Raw genomic sequence first — 24,230 nt, 5'->3', positions numbered from 1 at the left:
ACCTGAATTCTGACAGTAGAGGCTTCTAGCTAAAATGACATTCTCTCTGGTGGTCCTAGGACTGTAGGATTAGTTTACAAGAAAGCAGAGAAGGGCTTGAAACCAAACCCAGAATGTCACTGATGAATTACCAGATTAGAAAGTCCTGACTATGAAACATATTCCAGCCCAAATTCATATTCAGAAGGCAAAACAAAACAAAAAGGGGCAAATCTGTAGTTGAGGCTGAGTTATAGATTAATAGTGAGAATGAAAGATCTAAAAAAAATTAATAAAGCCTCTCTTTCATTAAAGCTTGCTCATAGATGGAACTTTATGCCAAAGTTGGGAATATGAACTGCTAATAAGATCCGACCGAGGAAAATAATTAGGATAACCAATTCACAACTAAACAAAAGCATTTCATCTATCATTGCATATATAAACTGCAGAAGATTTTCTGAAAATGGATAAGGTAGGATGCATTTCATTCTTGTGAGGGGTAAGAAAGAAGGAAAAAAAAAGGCAAAAAGAACAAAAAAAAAGGACCGAAAATAACAGCCATAGAGGCTAGTTAGCTACCAACTATGTATAATTGAATTCATAGAAGTGAATTTTATGAAGATTTAGAGATGATCCCTTCAAAGCACTGAAAGCAAACAGTAAAATAATTTAAACCTAAGAAACATCAGCAACAAGATATTTTTATTATGTCTTTTCCACTGGAAGCTCCAGTATTACCACTGGTACTGCCAGTCATCTTTGTCTTTTAAAAACCTGGAACGCAAAGGGACAGAAAACCCAAAGGCAGCAAGTCAGCTGAGACACTGGACTGATCAGTCTATTCTTGCTTCTGTGAAATAAATTAAATATATCTATATGCATTAAACATTTTGGCTTTGGTTCCAAATCAAAAGTTAATATGCAATACCTATGGGCTTGAATATATTTTGCACAAAATAGATATAACACTGTTGAAGGAAAATACTATTTAAAAAAAATATTGTTTGAGTCTAATGTTTTAAATATTCTCATCTAGAAAAATATGTGCAAGTTTGCACACATTTCAAAGTACTGAACCAGGAAGTTGCTCCTATTCAAAAACATTTTCACATCGCAGTGCATGTATTACAAAAGAAAGAATATCTGAATACCCTAAATGAAACTTAAGTGTATGGATTCAGAGCACATAAAATCCAATTAAAAATCTAATATGTTAAACTAGTAAAAACCTATCAGCTTTCCTTTTAAGGAAAATATTTGTAGTTTAGAGCCTTAATGAAGATGTTTATGAAAAGTATAATTACAGTTTTCCTTTTAGCACTTTGTGAGAAAGGACTTCTACCTGTATGACATAGCTGAAACACTAAGAGAGCACAGTTCCAAGAACGATTTTCAGTTGGATTATTCACATTTGTGTGAACTATCTGCTTCCTTCCAAGTGCCCTGTCGTCACGCAGGCACAAATCCTACAAAGACTAAGGTGGTTGGTATTAACCTTACTGTGAGCCCCTTCATTCCAGTAAGGGGACTCACGGTACACTAAGTAAAGCAGAGCATAAGCCTTTGCAAGACCAAGGTCTACTTTGTTGTTTTAGGCACTTCTGAAAATGGAAGCCATGCTCGGATGTACGCATTAGAATCCTTGCACTCTTGGCCATTTCTTAACTAAAAATATTCACCATCTCTCACATTCAAACTACTAAACTAAAATCTGTAACTAGTAACAAATAGCTCAGATTTCAGTTAACATTGAGAAATTAAAGGTAGAAGCATAGAAATAATGAAAAGGTAGTAGTCAATCACAGAAAAAGAAGTTTTAATGATTTTTGCAGGGCAGTGGACTTAATAAGAGTTACACTCATTAAGTTGTACATGATTTGCGAAGTGAGTGCTTTTTACTCAAAACAGATTTCTTCAGAGTCTGATAGGAGAGAAATATGAAATATATATATTTTTTTTGTCCTGACATAGAAAGCGTTAGCTTATTTTTTTTAACTTCTTTCTTGAGATGGCTTGATTTGAAGTGTTTAGAAGGCCAAAAGAGTGCATGGGTGTGAGGTATATACAGCAGCGATATCTGTTTTAAATAATGGAAATCTTCATCCAGATGATTGGAAGTTCATGACCAAAATAATTGCATGAAGTTATAATCATTATTCTGTCCTTGAAGCACTCAAGAGCCTTAATTATACAGCAGGACCTCAATGTGCTAGATGCCATACAAATATAAGGAAGGGACAATCCTTGCCCTGAAGACTTCTGTATCCTTTCTCTTTCCCCTCACTGGCAGAAGCCAATGCAACTGCATCGATTTCAGATGTGTTACCAAGGAATAGCCAGCACTGAGAAGGGCTCATTGAAGTCAACCAGAATCTTTCTGTTGATTTAACAGGCTTTGGATTAGTCCCTAAATAAGAACAGATTTTGATTCAGCTGACAGATTTCACTTAAGCCCTCTGCTTGTTCAAGCATCCAGTAGGAGCTGGGAGACCACTTCAGACCTACTGAGTAGAAGGCTGTGTGCAGCTCGAGCCATCCCCTCCAGCACACGTGTGGGGTCAGGAGTCCTGCTAACTAGCGAGCGCCCAGGAAGCAGTAAATCCAAAGTGGGAGGAAGCACGAGGGAACCCCCAAGCTGAATAATTCCATTTCACATCATTTAAGTGATACGCCATACACTTTAAGTAGAAGTGTAAAATTGGGCAGGGAATTCATTCAAGTTTCTGAATTTTACGCTCATAAATAACTTAAAAGCTTAGCACTAAGTCCGGCAATAAAATTCCATGTATGTATTTGTCATATTCTTTTTGGTGAGCTCCCTGCAGATGGGGGCCATATTAAATCTAGGTATGACCAACTTACAGCTGCAGAGCAAGAGGCCCAAGGAAAGTTTAAACAAATGTAATTGCTTAAATAAGTGTAGCCATAATAAGCTGGTGGGCATAATGCAGGATTATAAGAAAAAGAGTAGTCTTTACTTAGTTAAGAATTAAATACAGAGGTTGTCAAAAAATTTCATGGTACAAATCACATCTTAATAAAGAATTTGTTGAATTTCCCTGACTCCCTTTCATGGCTGCACCAGCAATCCTTGTCAGTTAGAGTAAATGCTTTGTTTACACAAGAAAGTCAGAGACCCAGCTCCTAGTCGGCGCGTGAGGAATGTGTAGTGCCAAGGGTGCACAAAGGTAACCATCCATAAAATAATTTGAGCTCTTTGCACAAGTTCGATAGCCTGCAGTCTAGGATAGCCCTCTCGCAGTAAGTTTGAGCATCTGGAGCTAGCAGTGGACTTCAGCCCTCGAACAGCTGGGAAATCAGCGGAGCACAGGAAATCAGCGGAGCACAGGGAAACCACTTTGTCTTGCTCTTTGTCTTGCTCACCACACTGTAGGTAGGAATAGGGGCTCCAGAGCCATCATCCCAACTCTGACACCAGATGATTTCCCACTATTTGCCCCATCTGCTGTGATAAAGATGACTTTACAAATAACCCAAGCACAGCCAAGCATTAGAGCTATCAGTAACAAGCCACTTATATTTAAAAGTGGAGGATGAAGAATCCTTTAATTCCTCTGACTCCATGCATACCTGAACACAAGATGGGTTATCATATTAAGTATGCTTAAACAACAGTGGGCAAATTCCTTAAAGGTAAGTCTAAGTTAGCTGCATAAGCCTCTTCTGTCCAACAAATTTGAAACAGATTTAGGATTTTAAAAAATAAATATTTTTTCTGGTGGCTCACTTCTAAGCAATCTCTCTCTCCACTCACCCACAGTACTTTTAGCAACCTGCCTATGGAAAAAGAAGGAAAAAATAGTTTCTTTTTTTGCCCCTTAAAATGTAAGGCACCATGACATTTTTTAGAAACATTAGGAAGCATTAGACCTTTATGGTTGTCTTTCTGTAGATCCTGTGTCTTAACAAGCAAAGCTGCCTTGATATGGTTTCAATAGGAACACTCACAAAATTAACAAACAAAGAAGAAGATTTTTAAGAAAGCAGTGTTTTCCTTTAACTTGTGTTTGACCAAGGCTTTGCCTATCTGAAACCAGTAGTGCTTCTACTACTGCTACTGATTTCCATGCAAGGATCAGAACTTTACATGGAAAGCATGTTCTTAAGCACACCTCTGAGCTGCAGAAGCTGCTTTCTAGTTCATTCTTATGACTTCCTTTTGAATCTTGTGTAAGGAGTCCACCATTGACACATTCCCAGCAAAAAAAGCTAACGACAAAAACCTCATATTTTGTGAACTCTGTGAAGCAGGACTCCTATTACATGAATTTTACCATGCTATTTTAAGAAAGTCCTGTGGAAACTCGGGTATTAAATTGATATATTTGTTAAGATGAAAGACAATAATAAACAGCAAATATAACAAAATAGTTGCAAAAAATTCTAAGCTCCCTCAGCAAAATGAATATAACTCCCCCTGCCCCCCAAGACCATGAAGCACGCTGTTTGAGACTCTGCTGACAGTTTTGAAGCCCTAAGCCTTCCTTCATCACTGCTGCCTGTGTTCACATTGCAACAGAGCGGGGGGGGGATGCTAGATCTTCTCATGCCGGGATGAGAAAAATCAATGATGGTGTTTAAAAGACAGAACTACTGATGTGCAAGGTGACTAAACACACAACCTGTTCTGTGGCTCTGGAGTATTAAGGAAATCCTACAGGAAGGAGGAAACAATGCATTGCACAATCTTTTTCTAAGCCAGTATTACCTTTGGATCCCTTTGGAGTATACTTATAAGCATACCTAAGTATGAACACAAAGCACATTGGCTTTGCTCTGCATTTACTGTACTTGTTCTGTGAGAACAAAATAAGTGGACAGGGAAGATATGCATATAATGACACACTTTGAGCACTTAAGACTTCTCATCTTAATGCATATATCATTCAGGAAATGGTGACATGATCCATGTCACCTTTTATTACCGACTTCACAAGTCCTATTACTTAAAAACAGCATTAAGTTAAACATAAAGGCTATTTCATTCACCATTTTTCACCTCTGTTGAAACAGGTGAAGGGAAAGCTCTAAGTACAGCCGGCAGTTCACAGCAGCAGCGTTATCCAACGCTCCTTTTCGGAAAGTCAGGGAAGCCAACACAAGAGTACCAACGTGGGCATTCCCGGGATAGCAGCGTAGCCCATTGACAGCAGATGACAGTTTGGTAACAGCTACGCCACACTTAAGCCCATGGTACAGATGGAGGAAGGCGGCGTGGCGCTTACGTGGACCTTTCATTTGGACTCGGTTCAGCAGTTGGCTGCCTCTTGGTAGGCAGCCATGTCCCACCTCAAGGCAACACATTGAGGCAACACAGGCAGCCCACAGAAAGCAACTAAAGGCTCCCTGGTGATCATACCAGTTATCTGGATCATGCCTGCAGCTAGCATGGGAGGCAAGGCTGCAGTCGGCAGCTCCTGGTATCATTCTATCCTTAAGGCTATGCTGCTTGCTGTTATTTCCCTTAAGACCCTATGCTAATTTAGGCTAGAAAGTTACAAGTTTGAGTTTCTACATGCATGTATTTTCATATGTACATTTCTATTCTTGTAAACATTTTTAGTATTCGCTTACACCTTTTTACTGCATGCATGAGAATTTTTACAAGCAAAATTGCTGTAAAAATGGTAAAGGTTTATTAGAGTGATATCCTAAATATTTAGGCACCGATATAATCTTTAAAAGCACCAGCCTAGACTCAGTCTATCAGGACTTACACATGGACCACTTGTTTATCAGTGAATAAAAAACCTACTGGAATGATGCAACAGTTTAACTGAAGAAAGTCAGAAAGCAAGAGAACTCTGACTTTAAGCATCTTTAATACAAGCTATTTGGAAGAATCAGAAAAGTTTGGGAAAGAAGGTGTGTTTAGATACCAGAGCTGGGTCAGTCTAACACTGGAATGAGTCACTTTGTGTGTGTGTGTGTATACACACATTATATATATATACACACACACACACACACACACACACACCTTATGAGAGTATACTTATAAGCATGTATAAGATTATATAAGATATATACCCATATATAAGAGAATGTTATATATATTTTTACAGATTAAAAGCAATGTTATACAGGCATTTAATATCAGACTGATATGAAAATTCAGAACCAAATACACACAGACATGAAGAGACAATCAGAAATGACTGTTGATCTTCTTCCACCCTTTCTACTTCCCCAAATGCAAAGCCACCTTGGAAACTGAAGCAATCACAGCATAGTTATGCCTCCTCTTCTAGGCAAAGTAAAGACAATAAGACAAAAGGCACATGTATTACAGTGTGCACTGCCATAATGCAGTGCCTGATGCTCTAGAGGGCCTTCAACAAGTACTGCACAGCCAAAAATCAATTGGAAATCAGCATGATAACAGAGCATGAGTTGCCCTGTAATAGCCTTAAGACCCCCAAGGCTACGTGGGTCCCTTTCATCTGCCACAGTGCTCCAACGCCAGGGGAGACTCGCTGCCCTCCCTGAGCACTCTGGACACGTCTGCATCTCTTACCTAGCGCTTCACCCTACGCGCTAAGGAAAGCTGACAGCTTCAGTTAGATCTTTTAAGCTTTCAAAAGCAGAATTTGATTTTTCTTAGTATAGGCTTTATGGCGTTCTCTCTCCCTCTCCCTCCCTCCGTCCCCCAGCCCCTTTTTTGTTTAGTTTGTTTTCGTATAAATTCCTCCTCGAGCCAGCCTGCTGGGTTTTGGACTGTAAGCATCCTCAGGAGGAAGAAGTTGCTTCTGATTCCACGACTGACTATCCAGAGGTGAATCCTCTGTCTTATTCCAGACTACAACTCAAAAGCGAAAGGAAAGAATAAATAGAGAGCAACAGTTCAGGTCCATGCAAATTGTTATGTATGAAACAAAAATGGGCCTACAAATATTTCACTCATATGGGAGTTCATATTTCAATATTTCTTTAATTACTTTCCAACAGTGTCTGGTTACTGTTGAATTTATGCTAGTACTTGGCATTTGGTGCAACCCCAAAAAGATATGATACATATGTCCCCTATTCACAGTCTTGGCATTTTTACCTTAACTCAGGCATCAGAGGAATTGGTTTGAAAAACTACCTTGCTGATTAGCTGGCTTTTCTGGTAAATATATAGTGTTAATCCTTAAATTCTGAATATGACATGAGGTATACAAACATTCTGTCTGACTCAATAGCAACATATCACGGCTTAAGGAGGACATGTACACTGATCTCCGTGAGCAAAGAAAGAGCTAATTGGGAGTTAGATTCAGTGTGATTATCAGCTTGTTTATGATAAGGGAGTACTCTTCTGAATAGCACTGTAAATTCATCCTCGATTGTGGTGTTAAACCACAGCTCATTCTCCCCCCCACCCTTTTGTTTCTTTAGAAGGGGCTTTAAACTATTTTCAGCAGATGACAATGTCATGCTTTGATTTTCTTCAGTCTTAAATAAATCAGCCACATGAGCCTGATGTCAAATTTCCCTTCACTCATAGCAGAAAGACACATTTTTTATGTTTACTATAAGAACACATTTGGGTAATTTTTCCCCATGTCATTATGAACATTAGACTGACCCAATTAATATGAAATGTTTCTATGCTGCTGGAACAGACCGTGTTACAGAAAGAGCCATTTGCACAACCTGTTCATGATTATGGGCCATAAGGACACAAAGATGGCATAGACATTTGTGGACCATCTGAATTCTTACAGGGAAAAGAGGAGAGGGAGGAAGAAAAAAAAGAAAAAAGAGAAAGAAAAGGGGGGGAAAAAAAAAAAAAAAAAAAAGAATGACGTTAGCTGACTGTTGTGGGTCATGTTTTTTAATCCAGAGTATTGGACATGTAACACAGCAACAAGAGCTGATCATTTTGTTTAATCACCTTTTGGATCCTTGCCAGATGGTCTCTATTGAGAGCGCTGCAAACAGAGAGAGATGAACTGCGTCTAACATGCCACTAGAGCTTTCCCGTAAATGTCTGAGAACTGAATCCAACAAGAATTTAGTCTCAGAGCAGAAAGGGATACATTTAAAAACTATGTGCATTAACCATACTTTTCCCCATAGAATCCTCACTTGGCATGAATAATTTACCCACTCTTATGCTAATGGGATCGTGAAAGTATCCCTGTGTCTTTAGTGCAGCTATTCTCAGCTTTCAGTAATTACCCCACCCAGTGAAAATAACGTGGCTCCTGCGGCACCCGAGCCGGCCTACCCTACCTGCCCTCAAACATGATGGCTTGCAGTGGAGCTGTTGAGGGATGGACACGAGCACCCGAGGAAGGGTTAAAAATAATAAGTGTTCCTCCGCGGAACGCTTCCTCAGTTGCCTTGGATCAATGGGGGGACCACAATTCCTAGATGTTCACTGAAAAAAATTATAATATTTATGACAAAGCACTCTAGTATATTGACCACACATCCAGCTGTTAAGGAACAACATTTCTTGGTCACAAATGATAAAAATCACTTTCTGGTGTTGCTTTAATTAGGGTAGTCTTGATGAACAGTGGGCACAGAATTGCAAAAAAAATAAAGTTCTAACATACTGAAGGATATTCACCAGCTACGTGAAGAAAAAATCTCTAGTATTTTGTTTACAAAAAAAGTTCTTGAAGTCAATTACAAAGAACTCAGCTTTGACCTCTGTCCACAGCACTCCATGCTAGGTAGTTCACTATGTAAAAATTATCAGGCTAAAACATCTGGGAAGGAAAGCTATGAAACAGCAGGGAACGTGGCTGGTTTATTGTTTATCTTTTGTTTATGAGGCAGTATTCAAGTTTAATTACTACTCTAAATTAAACTCTAACAGGCATCAGGAGACATCCCTTTACACAACTAAGTTAAAAAAAATCCAGAGATTCCAACACTAGATCTTTCCAATAAGTTGGCAGATATAGGAAGAAATTAGTCTGTAACAACACAGAAAGGCATTTAAGCGCTTGCTACTGCATGTTTCAATGTGTTGTATTATGAAACCATTAATATTGCAATAAACATACAGTTATAATTTAGCAAATAGACTATTATCTAGCATTTGGAGGTAAACTGGGTTAAGCTAGATAGGATCTGGGGTGGAAAGAATGGCAGGAGAGGGAATCCCATCTTTCTCATTTGGAAAGAGATAAAAATCTTAAAACAAAACAAAAACAGTGAGGGTAGACACAAACATGTCACCAGCAACACTCTCTTAAGTAAAACTACTTAGTTATTTTCTCTGAACAGCCATGCACAAAAGGGAGGAAGGACTTCACTTTGTTTATCATAACAGTAAGTGACCAGTTTGGGATGAACTCAGCTGTAGGAAAAATAAAAGTTAAAAGCAACTAGCAAAAGATTATTCCAGATGGCATCTGTCATATTGTATTTAGGGTTATTTTAAAGAGATTGCTGCCACTATGAAAACATTCAATTGACAGAGTTTTTCTAGGCTGCATTTGAAACTCCAGCACAACATATTTCAAATGTGGAAGTAAGTGTTTGCTTATGTGTATATGTTGATATACACATATACATACACACATATATGCACTTGTTCATATGCATGTATGTGCAAATTTGTGTAAAATTGTGTAAAATTACATGAATTAAGAGTGAGGAGCAAGTCTTAATGCATAATATTTAAAAGCCCACACACTAAGCTTAAATTTAATAAAAGATGAGGAATCTACAGCTTTCACCAGCCTGATTATTAAAAAACTGTACAGTGAAGATTCACTATGAAATTTTAATACTGTTTATTGGAGAGACGGTAGAAATAACTGCTCCCCCACTCCCTGCGATCAAACAAAATCTGCAAACAAAATGTTTTTGCTCCTGCAATAGAAAGAAAGAAAAGAAAGGATGGGAGGATAGTAAAATGTGCCTATATTTAGCTAAGCTGGTTCTGGCATCATTATGGTTAATGTGCATGTGGTGTGCAGTGTGAGCTCAGCAGTTACTGGGCCAACTGTCTCAGTATTTCTGGGAATTCTGCCTATTCACAGTGCAGGGATTGTTCAATTGCTGCAAAATGTACAAAATGAATTTTACAAAAATGAATTGTAAGGAAGGCCCCATTACAACGATTTTACAGCAAAGATGTCAACATCAATTTTTCTTTCATGCATAACTAATGATTAAAACAGCATATTCCATTTGCCTAAGACAATTTATTTCCTATTGGCACATCAAAATATTGAAATACAAAGTTATCTTTACTCTACCCTTATTATTCTTTGCTGCTGAACCCACACCATTGTTCGAACCATGAAAAATAAAACAAACTTGGCAAGAAATACTTAAAACAAAAGCTCATCAATATTCTCCAATTTGTCAACATCTCAATTACAGCAATGGAAAAAAATGTAAATTTTGTGTGCTCGGAACACTAAGGGGTCTATTCTCCTGCCAGTGCACATGCGTAACTCCCAGCACCATTAATGGGAATTACTCATACATATCAACACAAGGACGGGCCCCTCAAACTTGAAAGGGAAAGATGAATTAATAAGGGCTACTCTCTTCCTGTATCTTCCTCAGCTGAAAAAAGTCATTGTTCTTTAAGAGTTTTTCATACTTCATACAGTTCACCTTTATGAAAGCTCTGCCTGCTCAAATAATGCATCTCCAGTGAAGCATTATTTATTAGGAAGCTTGATTTTTCACAATCTGAAAGTTTGGTCCTTTCTGTTAGGGTTTTTTTGTTTTTTTTTTTTCTCCTCTTCTTTTTTTTCTTTCCCCTCTCCGTCCTTACAGCAGAGAGTTTGTCTCAAATAAAAGTGTATCCTCATGCAGAGTAGCTTGATAGGTGCAAATAGGAATAAACCAAAGTGTTCTGAATTCTTAGCATGAACATATATACTAGCCTCAAAAGATTTATCTATACATTTGGGGGGGGGCGTGCAGCAGGGATGAAAGCTGTAGTATCAACATTTGGATAAAATAATTCCATGAAAGATTTTGTATGAGTCTTACATATATGCATACGAAGAGAAAAGGGTTTTGTTTGTTTGTTTTGCATATTGTCAGCAACTTATCCATCTCCCTTTTCCCTCTATTTAAGTTTGGTTCAAAGTTTTTTCTCTCCTACTAAATCAGTATACTTGCAAAAATAGGACAGGCCTTTGGACCTCACCAAGTATTTCCATAAAAAAAATTCTGTATTACTTGATGGTATACAGTGATCAAGAAGCATATTACTTAACTTTTCCAAAATTCATTGGACCGAAGATGTTACCTAGGATGAGGGTATGTGATTTCAGCTAATATCTTGGTTGGCTTTGTCCTGACCCAGAGAATTAGACTTTCCCCTGAGAAAGCTACTGCAAACAAGTCTGTGGGACAAGCATCAAACTAACACACAAGTGTTTCAAAAACATGTTAAAATATTGCCCTAGTGAGCAGTCCTCAACTATTTATATAAAAGGAGGGATCCTCTTCCACAAATAGCTCCATCAAAAATCAAAGACTACTCATGCGAGTAAGACAAGCTGTGTTTACTGCCTCTTTATTATTTTTACTGTCATGATTATTTTTACTTATCATTTTACTGTCATCATACAACTTAGAGGAAGTTTCTTGTCTCTGGCTTCTGACTTAGTCAAGTTTACCACCCCAGGCTTGATCCTGAAAGGTGCTGAACATAAAGCGGTATCAGATGGAAGCTGTGGTTAATCAGGCTCTCTGAATGACAAAACTAAGAATATAACAAACCAGGTATACAATCCCATCATCATAAAATATGAAATAAATTATTCCCCAGTGCTTTCCTGTAGACCACATGTTTTTAAACATTGAAAAGATTTATTTCCCACTTTCCACGCATAATCTGCTATATTCATTATTTAAAATATCCCATAAAGAGATTAAATAAGAATTAGAAGTCTGAGAGCATCATACACATCACAATGGTACAAACTGATTCAGAATTCTGGAAGTCATTTAGTTTTATATTTTCTCAATTTGTTTCACATAGAATAAGAAAAACATAATGCTCCAGAAGACTTTCAAAATATGTCCTTTCTCCCTCCAAAGAAATAGCTGGATGACAAAGTTACGCACACCTTTTAATCTTCTGCTTAGTGTTTTTTTTTTTTTTTTTTTTTTTTTTTGCACACACATATATTCATTGGCAAAAACCCCAGGGTCTTCAGTCTCTCCTCCCCTTCTCTCAGCCCCTTTCCTGCCATCTCCCTTGCTATAACTCAACTAACCCAACAGAACCAGTCAGTTTTAAATTTCAGTTGGGACCCCAGTGACCTGTTAATGAATCTACAGAGAGGAGAAAAACTCACAGTGTTGAGTTATGCCTGGTGTTGCTAGCTGACTTGGAGTCAGAAATGCTTGAAGCGTTAACGTAATTGCAAGAATGTGAAAAATGAAGCGTTGGGCTCCTGAGCAAAGCGAAAGGTCAAAGCAAGCCCTACACAAAACAAGTCTCTGGAAGATGGCCTCATTAGACCATTAAATCAGCTTCTCCTTTTTTCTCTTTTGTAAGATGTTTAGAGTGCTTTACTTTTATTATTGGATATATTTAACTCGTTCTTTTTCCAGGGCAGGGAGAAGCTGATCAGATCCACTACATAATTACTAATCTCTAAAACAGTATTATGCAGCATTGATCTGCATTTGTGGATCTGAACTAGGATAAAGTCAATAAAGGCTTGGTAGATTACAGGTCACCAGTACTTAGGTTCGTTAGATGATCAATATGTTGTATAGCTTAGTTTTCTGTTGAACAAGTGAGGTGACATGTTAAGAACAACACAGACACTCACCACTAATAAAATTAGGATAATCTTTCAACATTTACTGCCTGAAGGCCCTTTCCTTAACTCTTTCAATGCCAGTATGTTTCTAATCATTTGAAACTTTGACTAGATTAACCCTTTTGATACCAATGGGACAGACATCATGTGCTGTCATGGAGAAGGTGTCCTCCATAAATCAACAAAAATGGTGCTCTTCTGTTTCACATGTTTTTTAATTTTTTTTTCTTTTAGAATAACAACAGACAGGTTTTTAAAGAGAGAAAGAAAAGATTGGCTGTAGTTTGAATCAATCCCTGCTCTGCCACAAGGCATCAGCAGAAAAGCCCATAGGTTGCTAATGTAACCTAAGACTCTAATGAGCTCCTGTTCTCAAGAAATCCTTATGGGTAAAGTGGAATACTTGAAGTATCATTTGAGGAAGGTCTTAACAAAACTGCAGAGGAACAAAGCTGACCAAAATAAGTAACTAAGCCAGAATGGGTCTAGAGAGGATTTTTGTAATCTTAGAACTGGTAGGGACCAAATTGCTTCCATTTCAGAATTATAAAGTAAATCCTGCCGCTCAAGAAAGTGTTTTGAAAATGCACAGATCTCTGTACCGGGCCTCCCTCTTTTTAATCTTTCCCAGGGATGAGAGATGGAGAGCAGTCCAACGGGAATTTTGTCTGTACTGTACGATCGTACATCTTTCGGCTGCCAGCAGCTGAGCGGAACACTGATTTGCCACTGGACGACTGCCTCCTTTTAGAAAGCTGGACTGGGCACAAAGGGAAGCGTATTAGCTATGTTTTACCCTGCTAGATCAGGCACCACTCTAGCGACTAATTCAGCCCTTCAGCAATTGGTTATCTTCTGCAGAAATAAGCACAACACACTCGTTTACACCATACTCGTTGCTGCAAAGCCCAGCTTCCAATGGGAAGTGCATGTAGTTACAGTCACCAACTACTTTCTTCTTCTGCTTAGGAATATTTCTTGAGTCCGCTAATTTATGCGATGGGGATCAGAGATTGCATAGAGAAATACAGGATACCTGAGTGTCACTGTAGAGATTCCTCTATATTAAACACGGCTTTATGAAAAACAGTTCCCAACTTATACGAGGTTGTTGGAACAAAGCAGAGACACAGGTGTAACAAGATGTCTTATCTAGGGGCAGATGAACACACTGTGGCAGATGACTCAGTGGAATCATTTTTCTAGTATGTAAACAACCTTCTACATCAAACTTCTTAGCCACAACATACAAAGTAAACAATATTTCAACTGTCAAGTCTACAGCCAGCTCCTAGGGGTAACACAGATCTGCTGTTAGCAGTCAAGCCCTCCCTTTCATTAACCACTGAAGCTATAATAGTTTATGCTGGGCCCCATACAGCTCCAATTCAACCACACAGAAGGAGAAAAAAAAAAGAAAAGAGAAAAAGCCCTGAATGACTCACATTGGAATTGGATCACACCCTATGTCATGGCTGCTTTCTATCAGCAATAAGATTACAAATGTATAAACAAGTCATACAAACAGGAGACAAACCCAAACCAATGTACCAGCAAGAAACTCTGCAAGTTCCTAGAACCCCAGTGCATACAATACACACCAGACTGCAAGAGGGACATGGGGATCTACCTGCATGACCCACAATGGGACACGTGAAAGTCATGTGTCTACTTAAGCATGGAAAATATCATGGTGAGAAGTGGTCGGCAGTGCAGAGCTAATAACAGAGGACATCCCTTACCAAGGTAATACCCCTAGCTGTGGCAGAGGCTGCTCCCTCTCCCCAGTTTTGGGGCTCTGTGTGGTCTGTTGAACAACCGATGTGTCAACAGGCTGCATTTGATGTACGCAGCCCCAAAGTGGGAAAGCAGCAGTGGCAAAACACTGCAGGTGTGTAAGAGAGGGAGCACACGAAGGCTTTGAAAAGGTAATGCCACCTTGAACTATGGTCTTGGAAACCCAATATCATGTTAGGTTCAAAGAGAAGGCCATCTTTACCCCCCACCTGTCAGCACTTGAGGTCCAAATCTCATTTACTTGTGCTTTCTGCAGTCACTCACACTGGTGACAAGTGAGCATTTTACACTATCATTGCAAAGTGACAGCCATGGACACTCACTCTGCATGGATGCAGGTGACTACACATTAGGTGAAAACCAATAAGAAATAAAACAGAACCCCAAAATAATTAGGCCTCCTGAACCCTGAGGAGGGTTTCACTGTGTAGTTTCAAAAGTGGTTTTGCAGTTCAGACACAACTCTGTTTAACATTCACAATTGAGATGTTCAGAAGCAAAAAAAAAAAAAAAAGAGTTCGTACCAGCAAACATTGCAAGAAACACTTTTTGACAGATTTTTGTTTCATCCTCTCCATATAAATTGGTAGCTTCATAACTTCTTAGAGGAGAACTTCCCCAGCTAAAATTACAGGTTAAATTCTGCATTACCCAGCTCGAGCAACTGCATCACAGCTGGAGAGTATGTCTGTCATTATATTTACTTACACCACAAAAAAATAAACTGTAGATAACCAAATTTGTAAAGGAATTGGCAGAACTAATCAATTGTTATTACAAAGCTTGTTTGAAGATTAGATATTTCTCTTTGAAATAATAATAAAATGCAGCTAAGTGGGTTAAGAAAAGGAAATACTGTCTCCCTAAGTTACAGCTGATTACCCTGCAAGTCTGCCACTCCGTGTTTACTCAAAGGCAGATGTACTGATATCATTTAAAAAAAAAAAAAAAAAAAGCTGGAGTTATTTTAGTCATGCCTACTTTGCACAGGGAAAAAAGGTTGACCTTTTACCTTGCTCGCTGCTGTTGTCTCCACTCTGGGAAGCGTGGCCCCCGCTGGAGGGCCCCGGGGTGCCTGCCGAGTGCGTGGACGTTGCATCATCGTGGTCTCGCCAAGATGAGGGATTCTGGTGTCGGAGTGCCAAGGAATTTTTTCCACAGTTCCCATTCCAATAGCAAATGAAGAACAGAAAGAAAATCGGGAGAAGAGGGGAGGGAGGTGGGGGAAAGTATACACATTAGCATTTGTGAAACGTGCCAAACGCCGATACTATTTGCACAGCGTAATAATTCCTCAGCAGTGACAAGCAAAGGAGGTAGCAAGATTTATTTGTTAAAAGACAGGTTTAAAAAACAACAACAACCAGCAAATAAACTTTCCAAAGAGTTATCTAGGTTTAATTGTATTAGTAGCCTTGCATAGGAACATTTCAGAAATAAATATACATATATAAATATATAAATACAAAAGTTTCTTAACGAGATAGTGAGGGGTAGGGCTGGAGGGGAGTATCCACTAACCTACACAGGTTACTACAGCCCTAGGTTTTCACACCAGGATCAGGGTAATCAGCACAAAGTTCTCCTCACTCCTGGCTTTGCCCTGGCAGATCAGAGGTGGGAGGAAGGGAAGGGACACCGTTTTGGCAAGAAATGGGAGAAAAAAAAAAAAAAAAAAAAAAAAAAAAAGCCAGAGAGGAGTGTGCTCTCACACCCTCTCCCTGCCACCACTCTGAATGCTGGAAAAACTTCAAGCAAATGAAAAATCGTGGGGGGAAAAGCAAACTTCCTCTGAAACATGGTATATATGACAAACAAGATGCTTCCTCTCCCCCCCACCTTGATATGACACATTTCAAAAGACTTTCTAGATGTATCAGTCTAACAGTTCGCTTACAAGTATTGTCAAGAATAACCACCAGGTGATTATATAAAATAACATGTATAGTGATTTTTATGTAATCCTTGCTGCATTACTATGCATAAAACATGACAAAAGAGACTGCAGAAGACAGACAGACGAAGTTTGACAAAACTTGGCTAAGCAAGACCTCAACTACTGTATTTCACTCACATAATTCATGCTAGCTTTCTAATTTATTGAGTATTGGCTTTGCTGGCACGGGGACCTGCTTTTTAAAGGAATAAGAGAGGGAAAAACTTAACGTTACAGCTTAGTGCTACTTGGTTGAGTGTATTCTCCTCCTGTCCTCCTCCCCTTTCCTGATCATTCCCAATACCCTGCTGTTGCTTAAAGGAAAACAGGAATTCTACTGTACAGGAAAAGCTTTATCAGCACCACATGAAGGCAGGCAAGAGATGGAATTTCCTCTGGCAGAAAAGGAGAGCAAGAACACATGAAACAGATCAGGCGAGGGGCTGGACCTGCTATACTTGTCACCTGCATGTGACAATTTAAATCGAGCACCTTCCAAGAACTCCAAACAAGCAAAAAAAAAAATCTCTTTTTATTTTTCAGCATGTTTTAAAGTGCACTGTGAAAAACACTGGTCTATTGAAGCACAAAGGAAGAGAGCCTGAAAGCAGCCAAGTACGAGTTCAGATAAATTCTTAGGGGGAGGGGGAGGATGACTGATCCTGACTTCACCTGAACCAGCACAAAGTCGGAGTAAGTTCAACAAAAATCAACTGATTTGCTCGTTGTAAAAGCCAGGGTAAGTGTGATTAGAATTAGTCCCAGAAATATACCAAACATCTCCAAGTAATCTCCTAGCACTGATTAGTACCACATGCTCTATGGCAACGTAAACTGGAACTGCCAAATAATGTCTTGCTACAAAACCCAGCCACATAAATCTAGAGGGCTTGACCCAGATCATGGCACACACAAAGGGAAGAGCCTGTGACTTCAAAAGGTTCTGGCTAAAGGCTTAGGTGACCAGAGGGAAGAAAAATCCAAATCCCCTTCACCTTACACGAATACACACATGCACACACACATACACTTCCACAGCAAGATAGCAAGAGTAAATCAAAGATAACATAGGATTTAAAATTCTCCTAATTCTCCTGATGTCTCCTAAACAGGCATCAGTTACAATGCAAAAACAAGAAGACAAAATACCCCCTAACACTAATCTACTTTTCTAACACAGAATTGCAATAGAGAAAAACAGATTAACAGCCGTATTTGATGTTTTTGAGGTCGTTATATTAATTAGATCTCTGGAATTGCTCTAACTACCATAATTCCCCCCAATTTAATAATAAGTAAAAAATTACCATTATTTCACAGAGTCAGGTGGAAAGATGCAGAAAAACAAAGATGAAAAGTCTTGAGAGTTGAAGCAGGCCAGATGTTATTTAAAAAAGAAAAAGGAAGGGAAAAGGCAATGGCTGTAAATAAGGTTAGGAAAAAGTTCAGATGGAAATAAAATGCAAAAATGGAGCAAGTCACTTTACAGCCTGGATTAAAACAGTTGTGCCTATGAGCTTCTCTTTTTATCTCTGAGTTAGGAAGCCACTCAAATAGCTTCAAGCTGAAGGCAAACAGCAGACAGGAGCTCTTCAGCCCTCTGCAGCCTCTTAGTGTCAGCTGTTTGCCGGATGGTAATCAGATAAAGAGCTAGAAGAAATACATGAAAAAGGGAAGAAACAATAGCATAGCATGAGTTTAGCCCTGCAACAACATCAGGCTGGAACCTTCTTTTAGAAAAATGTAATAATTGTAACGTGTTCACCTAGGCTAAACTTTTCAGGGAACACTTTGAGTTATGTTAATTTTATGCACTGCAGGCTCTCTTAAGCCACTGCTGTTGGAGCTCCTTATCACACATACGAAAATTACAATAATTAACTGGTAACACCTCAGCTATGTTTTAAGGCAAATGTCATCCAAAACCTATCATACAGTATTTCAAAAGCCAGGCCGGCCTTTATGTTTCAAAAATGTAATGATTTGGAAAGGATCACTGAATAAGACTTCCTGCAGCTGAAAACACTTGCTGTCTCAAACAGACTGAGTTGTTCTTGACCTCGGCTTGTAGACCCAGTTTTAGAAAGACAGACTGTATTGATTGGGAATTCAGTGTATTTCTTGTGACACAATTTCCCGAGGAAATAACTTGGCAGCATTTTGTTGAAGGAAAGAAATAATAAGATGGGGTATTTACAAGATGTGACAGTAGAATGTTGGAAGAATTGGAAAAGGAGGAAAATAACTATGCTTTAATATTATAACAAATGGAAATAACTCTAGGGGTGGAGCTTAAAAAAAGAAACATATTTTCCTTTTGACAAAGATCACTTTACGTGTCAGTCAACTTCTGTTTTTTTTCCCTCTAGACTGTTTCCAACTTTGCATCCATCAAAAAAAAACTTTTTGGCCAAATGCTGAATAATAAGTAGCAATTTTATGTATATCTCTGCAAAAAAAAAATGGACCCAATGACACATCTAAACAGTATTTCACTAGAAACACTTAATGAATGTGGTTTAAATATCTAGAGCGATCCTGATCAAGAGTCCACTGACTATAATGGTATTTTTTTCTATTGATTTCAATGAAATTTGTTTTAAGCTATTGCGCTGTGAAAAGAAGAAATGTAGACAGCTAAGGGGAATTACACAAACTATTAATTTGCCTTCTGCTTGCAGGGTCTAGTTTCTAGAATCTGAGATTGCAGAAACTCATCAAAGAATGTGGATGAACACTGCTAAAATGCAACTGCCTATTTTGTGCTTGAATATGTATAGATACGTATGCATATACACACAAATACAGCTATAACACATACACACGTGCATGACCTAAACTACTGCCTTGTACCACAGAAGATAAACAGCACACATGTATCTATTCCCAATAGTTTTAATAATTGGGAGTCAAATATGGTGCTCCTCTTGCTCTTACCTAATTGTGTTAAAGAGCAGTGTTACCAGGAGAAAAGCAGTGAATACTGAGTAGAGCACAATAGAAGGAGATGGAAAATAGATACAAGAAGCTAGGTCTCCAGGGGCAGTATTTTCTATTTGCTGGGCTACAGACTCGCAGCTGATAATGCAAGTTGTAATTAATATAAAAGCAGGAGACAATATGGGGAAAGCTTGTACTAGCAGGGCCACAGGAGATCACTCTGCTGCTATCCACTGCTTCTCATTTACACACACAGCCTTCCCTAGAAAACACAATTTTGCCGGTGTTTTTTCCCTTGAAAGTTAAAAAAAAATTGATTTAGCACCACCATTGAATTTTGCTAAATCTGGAAAAGAGCAACCGAAAGGACAAGAGTCTCTTGGTATACAAAGCAAATCTGATGTGTTACACTTTTGTCGATGCTGCAAATCTGGTGGAAACTGTAAGCGATTTTAACTGCTACAGGATTTCTCGGACGGAGATGTTGTAAGGTATATTTGATATGGGATAACTTACATGCTAAATTGCATTTCTTACTTTGCATGCTCGGAATTTCCACCGTACAAAGTCTGGTTAATTTGAGGCAGTGTGTGGAGTCCCACTAGGGCTGACTCTGACTTCACGCTGTTTTTTATGGTGACATTAAAAACACAAACAACCATAAGGAAGTTATGGGTGATTTATAGCTGGGAAGTAAATTCAAAATCAGGTCAATTGATATCCATGTAGGAAAAATGCACAGGACTGAGCTCACAGATCTGAAGTTCTCAGCGTATAACCATGGCAGGATCAGGCCCTTAAATTTTATCTCGCGCAGTAGGCAAAACCATTTCTCCTGAATGAGCAACTAAAACCTACCTTCTCTCACAAGAAGAAATCTAAGAGCTATACAACTCTCTGTCTGTGGCAATAACTGAACTCAGAGGTCTGCAGGGTGCTCTAGTAAATTAATTTTACAAACCCAAAACTGCGCTGAACAACTGAGGCACGTGGCATTTCCCCCCTCCACTTCGAGCCAAATCTTGCTCACCTTGTTCATACAAGTAGCACCTGTAAACACAGGGGAACTACTGACATGACTGGGACCACAAAAATATGTCCCTATGGGCTGCTGTATATCAAAACACGATGTACCGTGCTAGGTGTACAAACCCAAACACACATACACACGTACGTGCACGTATGTTTTATACGTACAAGGCTCAAGGCGAGACCATAGCAGCTGTTGTGGAGTGTGGCAATGATAAACTTCTATAAAGAAAGTTTCAATAAGAAAACGGACTTTGTAAAACAATGATTTGGCGTGATAGATATGTTTTGGAAAAATTCTGTTCTGAGTATTACTACGGTGTATTTCCTTATGGATGCATGTTTAACAAGCTCTAGTAACTGACTGTTTTTCAACAGAATTGCATAAGTTAAAAGACAAAGCATTGTGATCTATCAGGTATTTGTGTACTTTTTTACATATTTACAAATATACCTAATTTTAATTCTGACATTCATATCCCTAGGCTTTGTATTTGAGAGAAGTGTCAAGAGAAATTTTTGACACTCCTAGAATGTGGCAACATTTTTAAAGGTATGTGCTTTGTATTTTTCAATTAAAATTGATATCAGACATGTAAGCCACCTGTCACTAAAGAACTGAGACCTGAAAATTTGAATGTTTGTTGTTTTTCTTTTTATTCTCCTTCTAATTCATTTTATGTGGCTACACTTTTTCTAGGATGATAGGCAGCTTGAACCAAAGAGGAAACACCAACATCAAATAGACAGTAAAAGGCATTACTATTTCAGATTGGGGGAACTCAGATTAAAATCAAAACAGTTGAATTTGCACTGTACAGTGACTTATATCAGCAGCCCACATCAGAAATACAGAATATGCAATACTCTCCACAGTACCAGAAAGTTCCTGGTGTTCCTTGGGAAAAAAAAAAAAAAAAAAAAAGTTGCCTTATTCTTGCTTCACTTAGCTACTTCATTCCTATTCTCATATTCTGTCATATTGAAAATGAGAAAGCACACTTGGAGCCCAGTACTGCATATCTAGCACACTCAGGACACCCACCAAAACCCTTAAAAGTATGGACTACCTAGAGAATGCAGCAGCGGGCCAGCAATCACTTCCTCATTAGTCAGCGAAATCTTGCCAAAAAGTTTAATTATATAATTGGGAGAGATATATAGCACCCTACTTGTATTATTTTCTCATCTTCAGGACATCAAGAATTTGCATAGATCAGTCTTCAATAAGGAATATTAAAGATGTAAAATATCTTGATGTCCAAAAGTACAAAAAAACCCTCTATCTAATATCTCCTCAGTTGAGAGCTGAAAGGTTTAATATTCAAACTAATATTTCTCTTCTACAGCTAAGGCATCAGATTTCTAATCTGTCAACAGTCCTTTTATAAAAAAGAGATGTATGTATTTTTCTAGCCATTTTTAATTATATTTTACGAATGATGATCTGTATAGTATTACCTCTCAGCTGCAAATTGACTTTAGCATATAAACATATATAAAGGAGACCACGTTCCTGATCCTGCCCCCATAAAAGCCAGTGAAAGAGATCGATAAATTTACGTGGGAGAAGTACCAAGCTTCAAAGTAGGTTTATGCTAAAGGAAGATCTGTGTGGCATCAGGTGAAGCCACATATGAAAGGAACGTAAATAAAGTGGAGAATGCTGCCATATGCTTGAAAAAAGAGTTTCAAAACTCCAGATTTTATGGGTATTACGGTTTGCAGGTTTGTATAGTTAGAAAGAAAGGGAAAAAAAAAGAAAAAAAAAAAAAAAAAAGAAAGATCTGTGGGCAGCCTGAACTGGTATACAGGATAGGGCACAGCATGTTTATATTGAACAATAATAAATTCTCGGTGCTGGGAAACTCAAGTTGAACTGCAGCTGGAAAGATTTCTTTCTTTCTTTCTTTCTTTCTCTCTTTTCCCCCCTTAACTGATCTGTTTCAGCCAGGCCACAGCAGTAGTTACCTTCTTCCCATCTACAGCTAATACCTCAGAGCAATAAAAAAAATATGAGGGCGTTAAAAATTCAAACACTAATTATGGACTGTTATATTTACTAAACACAGCAGAACAATAACAAAAGTTGCAGCTTCTTGTGGTCTGCACCGCACTATTCGATTTACCAGGTCCCTTGCCCCTTTGCAGTTACTGTATTACATAACAGTTAATAGTGCGCCAGAATAAAATTCAACATATGCATTTACTACCAAACACATATAGCCCAACTGCTTACAGCTGTCTCCTTCCACAGTACAGGTAGATCTTTAAGGGGCTCATTCATTTCTTTGTTGCTACTGTTTTTGCTTTTCAATTAAGTTATATAAATATTACAGCAGTAGGTTTTGAAAAAGGAAACAAGCAGTATCTGAATATCCCACTTTAAAAGTCTCATGGTAAATATTGGCTAATCCCACGTTTCGTTCTGTTGCTTTCCCTTGAGCTACATTTTCAGGTCTAGCAAAGGAATAAAATGGCATTAGAGGGCTGCATTAGTCCTCACTTCACCGCTGCCACTGTCACCACCATCACCCCACACATGCACATAAACCACACGTCTTTTACACAAACACACACACACACAGAGTGCAGCTTGATACCACTTAATAAGAATAGAGGTGTACAGATTTTGGGGGTGTCAAACAGCTGTCACAAACTGTCGCCTCCACAAGAGAAACCTTGGCACACAACAAATTAAACTACACTTCTTTTTTGGCTGTCATTATTCATAGCCAATCAGTTGAAATGCTCCTGGTATTTCATGTGCAAATAAAACCATGAGGGGAAGATCCGTGGATCAGAATAGTGGGCCAATACATAAAACAGAGGAAACAACATGCTGTCTCTGTCCTTCTGAAGTGGCTCATCATCACCCCTGCACCAACTTTCACCAAATGAGATCTCGCCTCAGGCTATATATTAAATATGCATATCAAAGCAAATGAAAAAATAAACCTGGAGAGCCAAATTGGACAAATTTGCATTCTTGAACTATTAAATTTTCAGGTAGACGCTCACAAAAGATAGTTCACTTTATACTCTTGCATCTATATATGAATAATTTTTTAAGACTCTTCCTTCTTTATGAATAAAAGTGGATTTCTCCTTGCTACAACCCAGCACAATGTGAATCTAAGTATACATAAACAGTAGTTTGATTAAGCTATAAAGCTATGTTAAAGTTTTGTCAGGAAAACAAGCTAATATATATATTAAAAAAAAATACAATAAGGAGACACATCTCCCAAAACGCATGAATAAAATGTAACTATGTGATACAACTCTTCATTTCCCAGTTGGTGTTCTGGTTGCACAAATTATTGCTTCCTTTCAAAACAAATAGCAGGGGGCTAAAGTAAAAATGTTATAGCTCAAATCTCCAGGAAATAAAAGGCTTTAAATTATAATACCCAATGAAGTGGTAAACCCTAACGGGTGCAAGATAAATGGGTTGTCATATTTACTGGAGTTTGTTTTTTGGGCCACAAAAGCAAAAGGAGATTCTTCTTAGGGAAGATAATAGTTATCAAATTATCAAAATGCTAACCCCCTTCACCCTTGTCCTATCATTGTGTGTGAATTTAAATATTATAATGGAGCACTACAAATTGGCTTGAGCATTCGCCATCTGCCAGAACCCTAAACAGGCTAGTTTATCTAATCTCCTCAATATAAACATAAGCATGCTCCATTTCTACACTTCCACTTGAAACACACTCTTGTAAAGAAACTGCACTGGAGAATCATATACTTTTTTTTTTTTTTTTTTT

General features: G+C 38.4%; 1 protein-coding gene across 2 annotated transcripts in view; it reads right to left on the bottom strand.

The window, feature by feature from the left end:
- Nucleotides 1-24,230, bottom strand: part of MEIS2 (Meis homeobox 2) — a 165,933-nt gene that overhangs the window by 134,939 nt on the left and 6,764 nt on the right. For both annotated transcript variants that reach the window (XM_026051755.1, XM_026051756.1), the window contains exon 7: nucleotides 15,565-15,679. In XM_026051755.1, coding sequence (XP_025907540.1) covers nucleotides 15,565-15,679 — 115 coding nt within the window. The remainder of the gene's footprint in view (nucleotides 1-15,564; nucleotides 15,680-24,230) is intronic.

This window comes from Nothoprocta perdicaria, unplaced genomic scaffold, assembly GCF_003342845.1.
Source record: "Nothoprocta perdicaria isolate Ctin4 unplaced genomic scaffold, notPer1 scaffold_8, whole genome shotgun sequence".
Lineage (NCBI taxonomy): Eukaryota > Metazoa > Chordata > Aves > Tinamiformes > Tinamidae > Nothoprocta > Nothoprocta perdicaria.
This window is presented reverse-complemented; position numbering and strand designations above follow the sequence as displayed.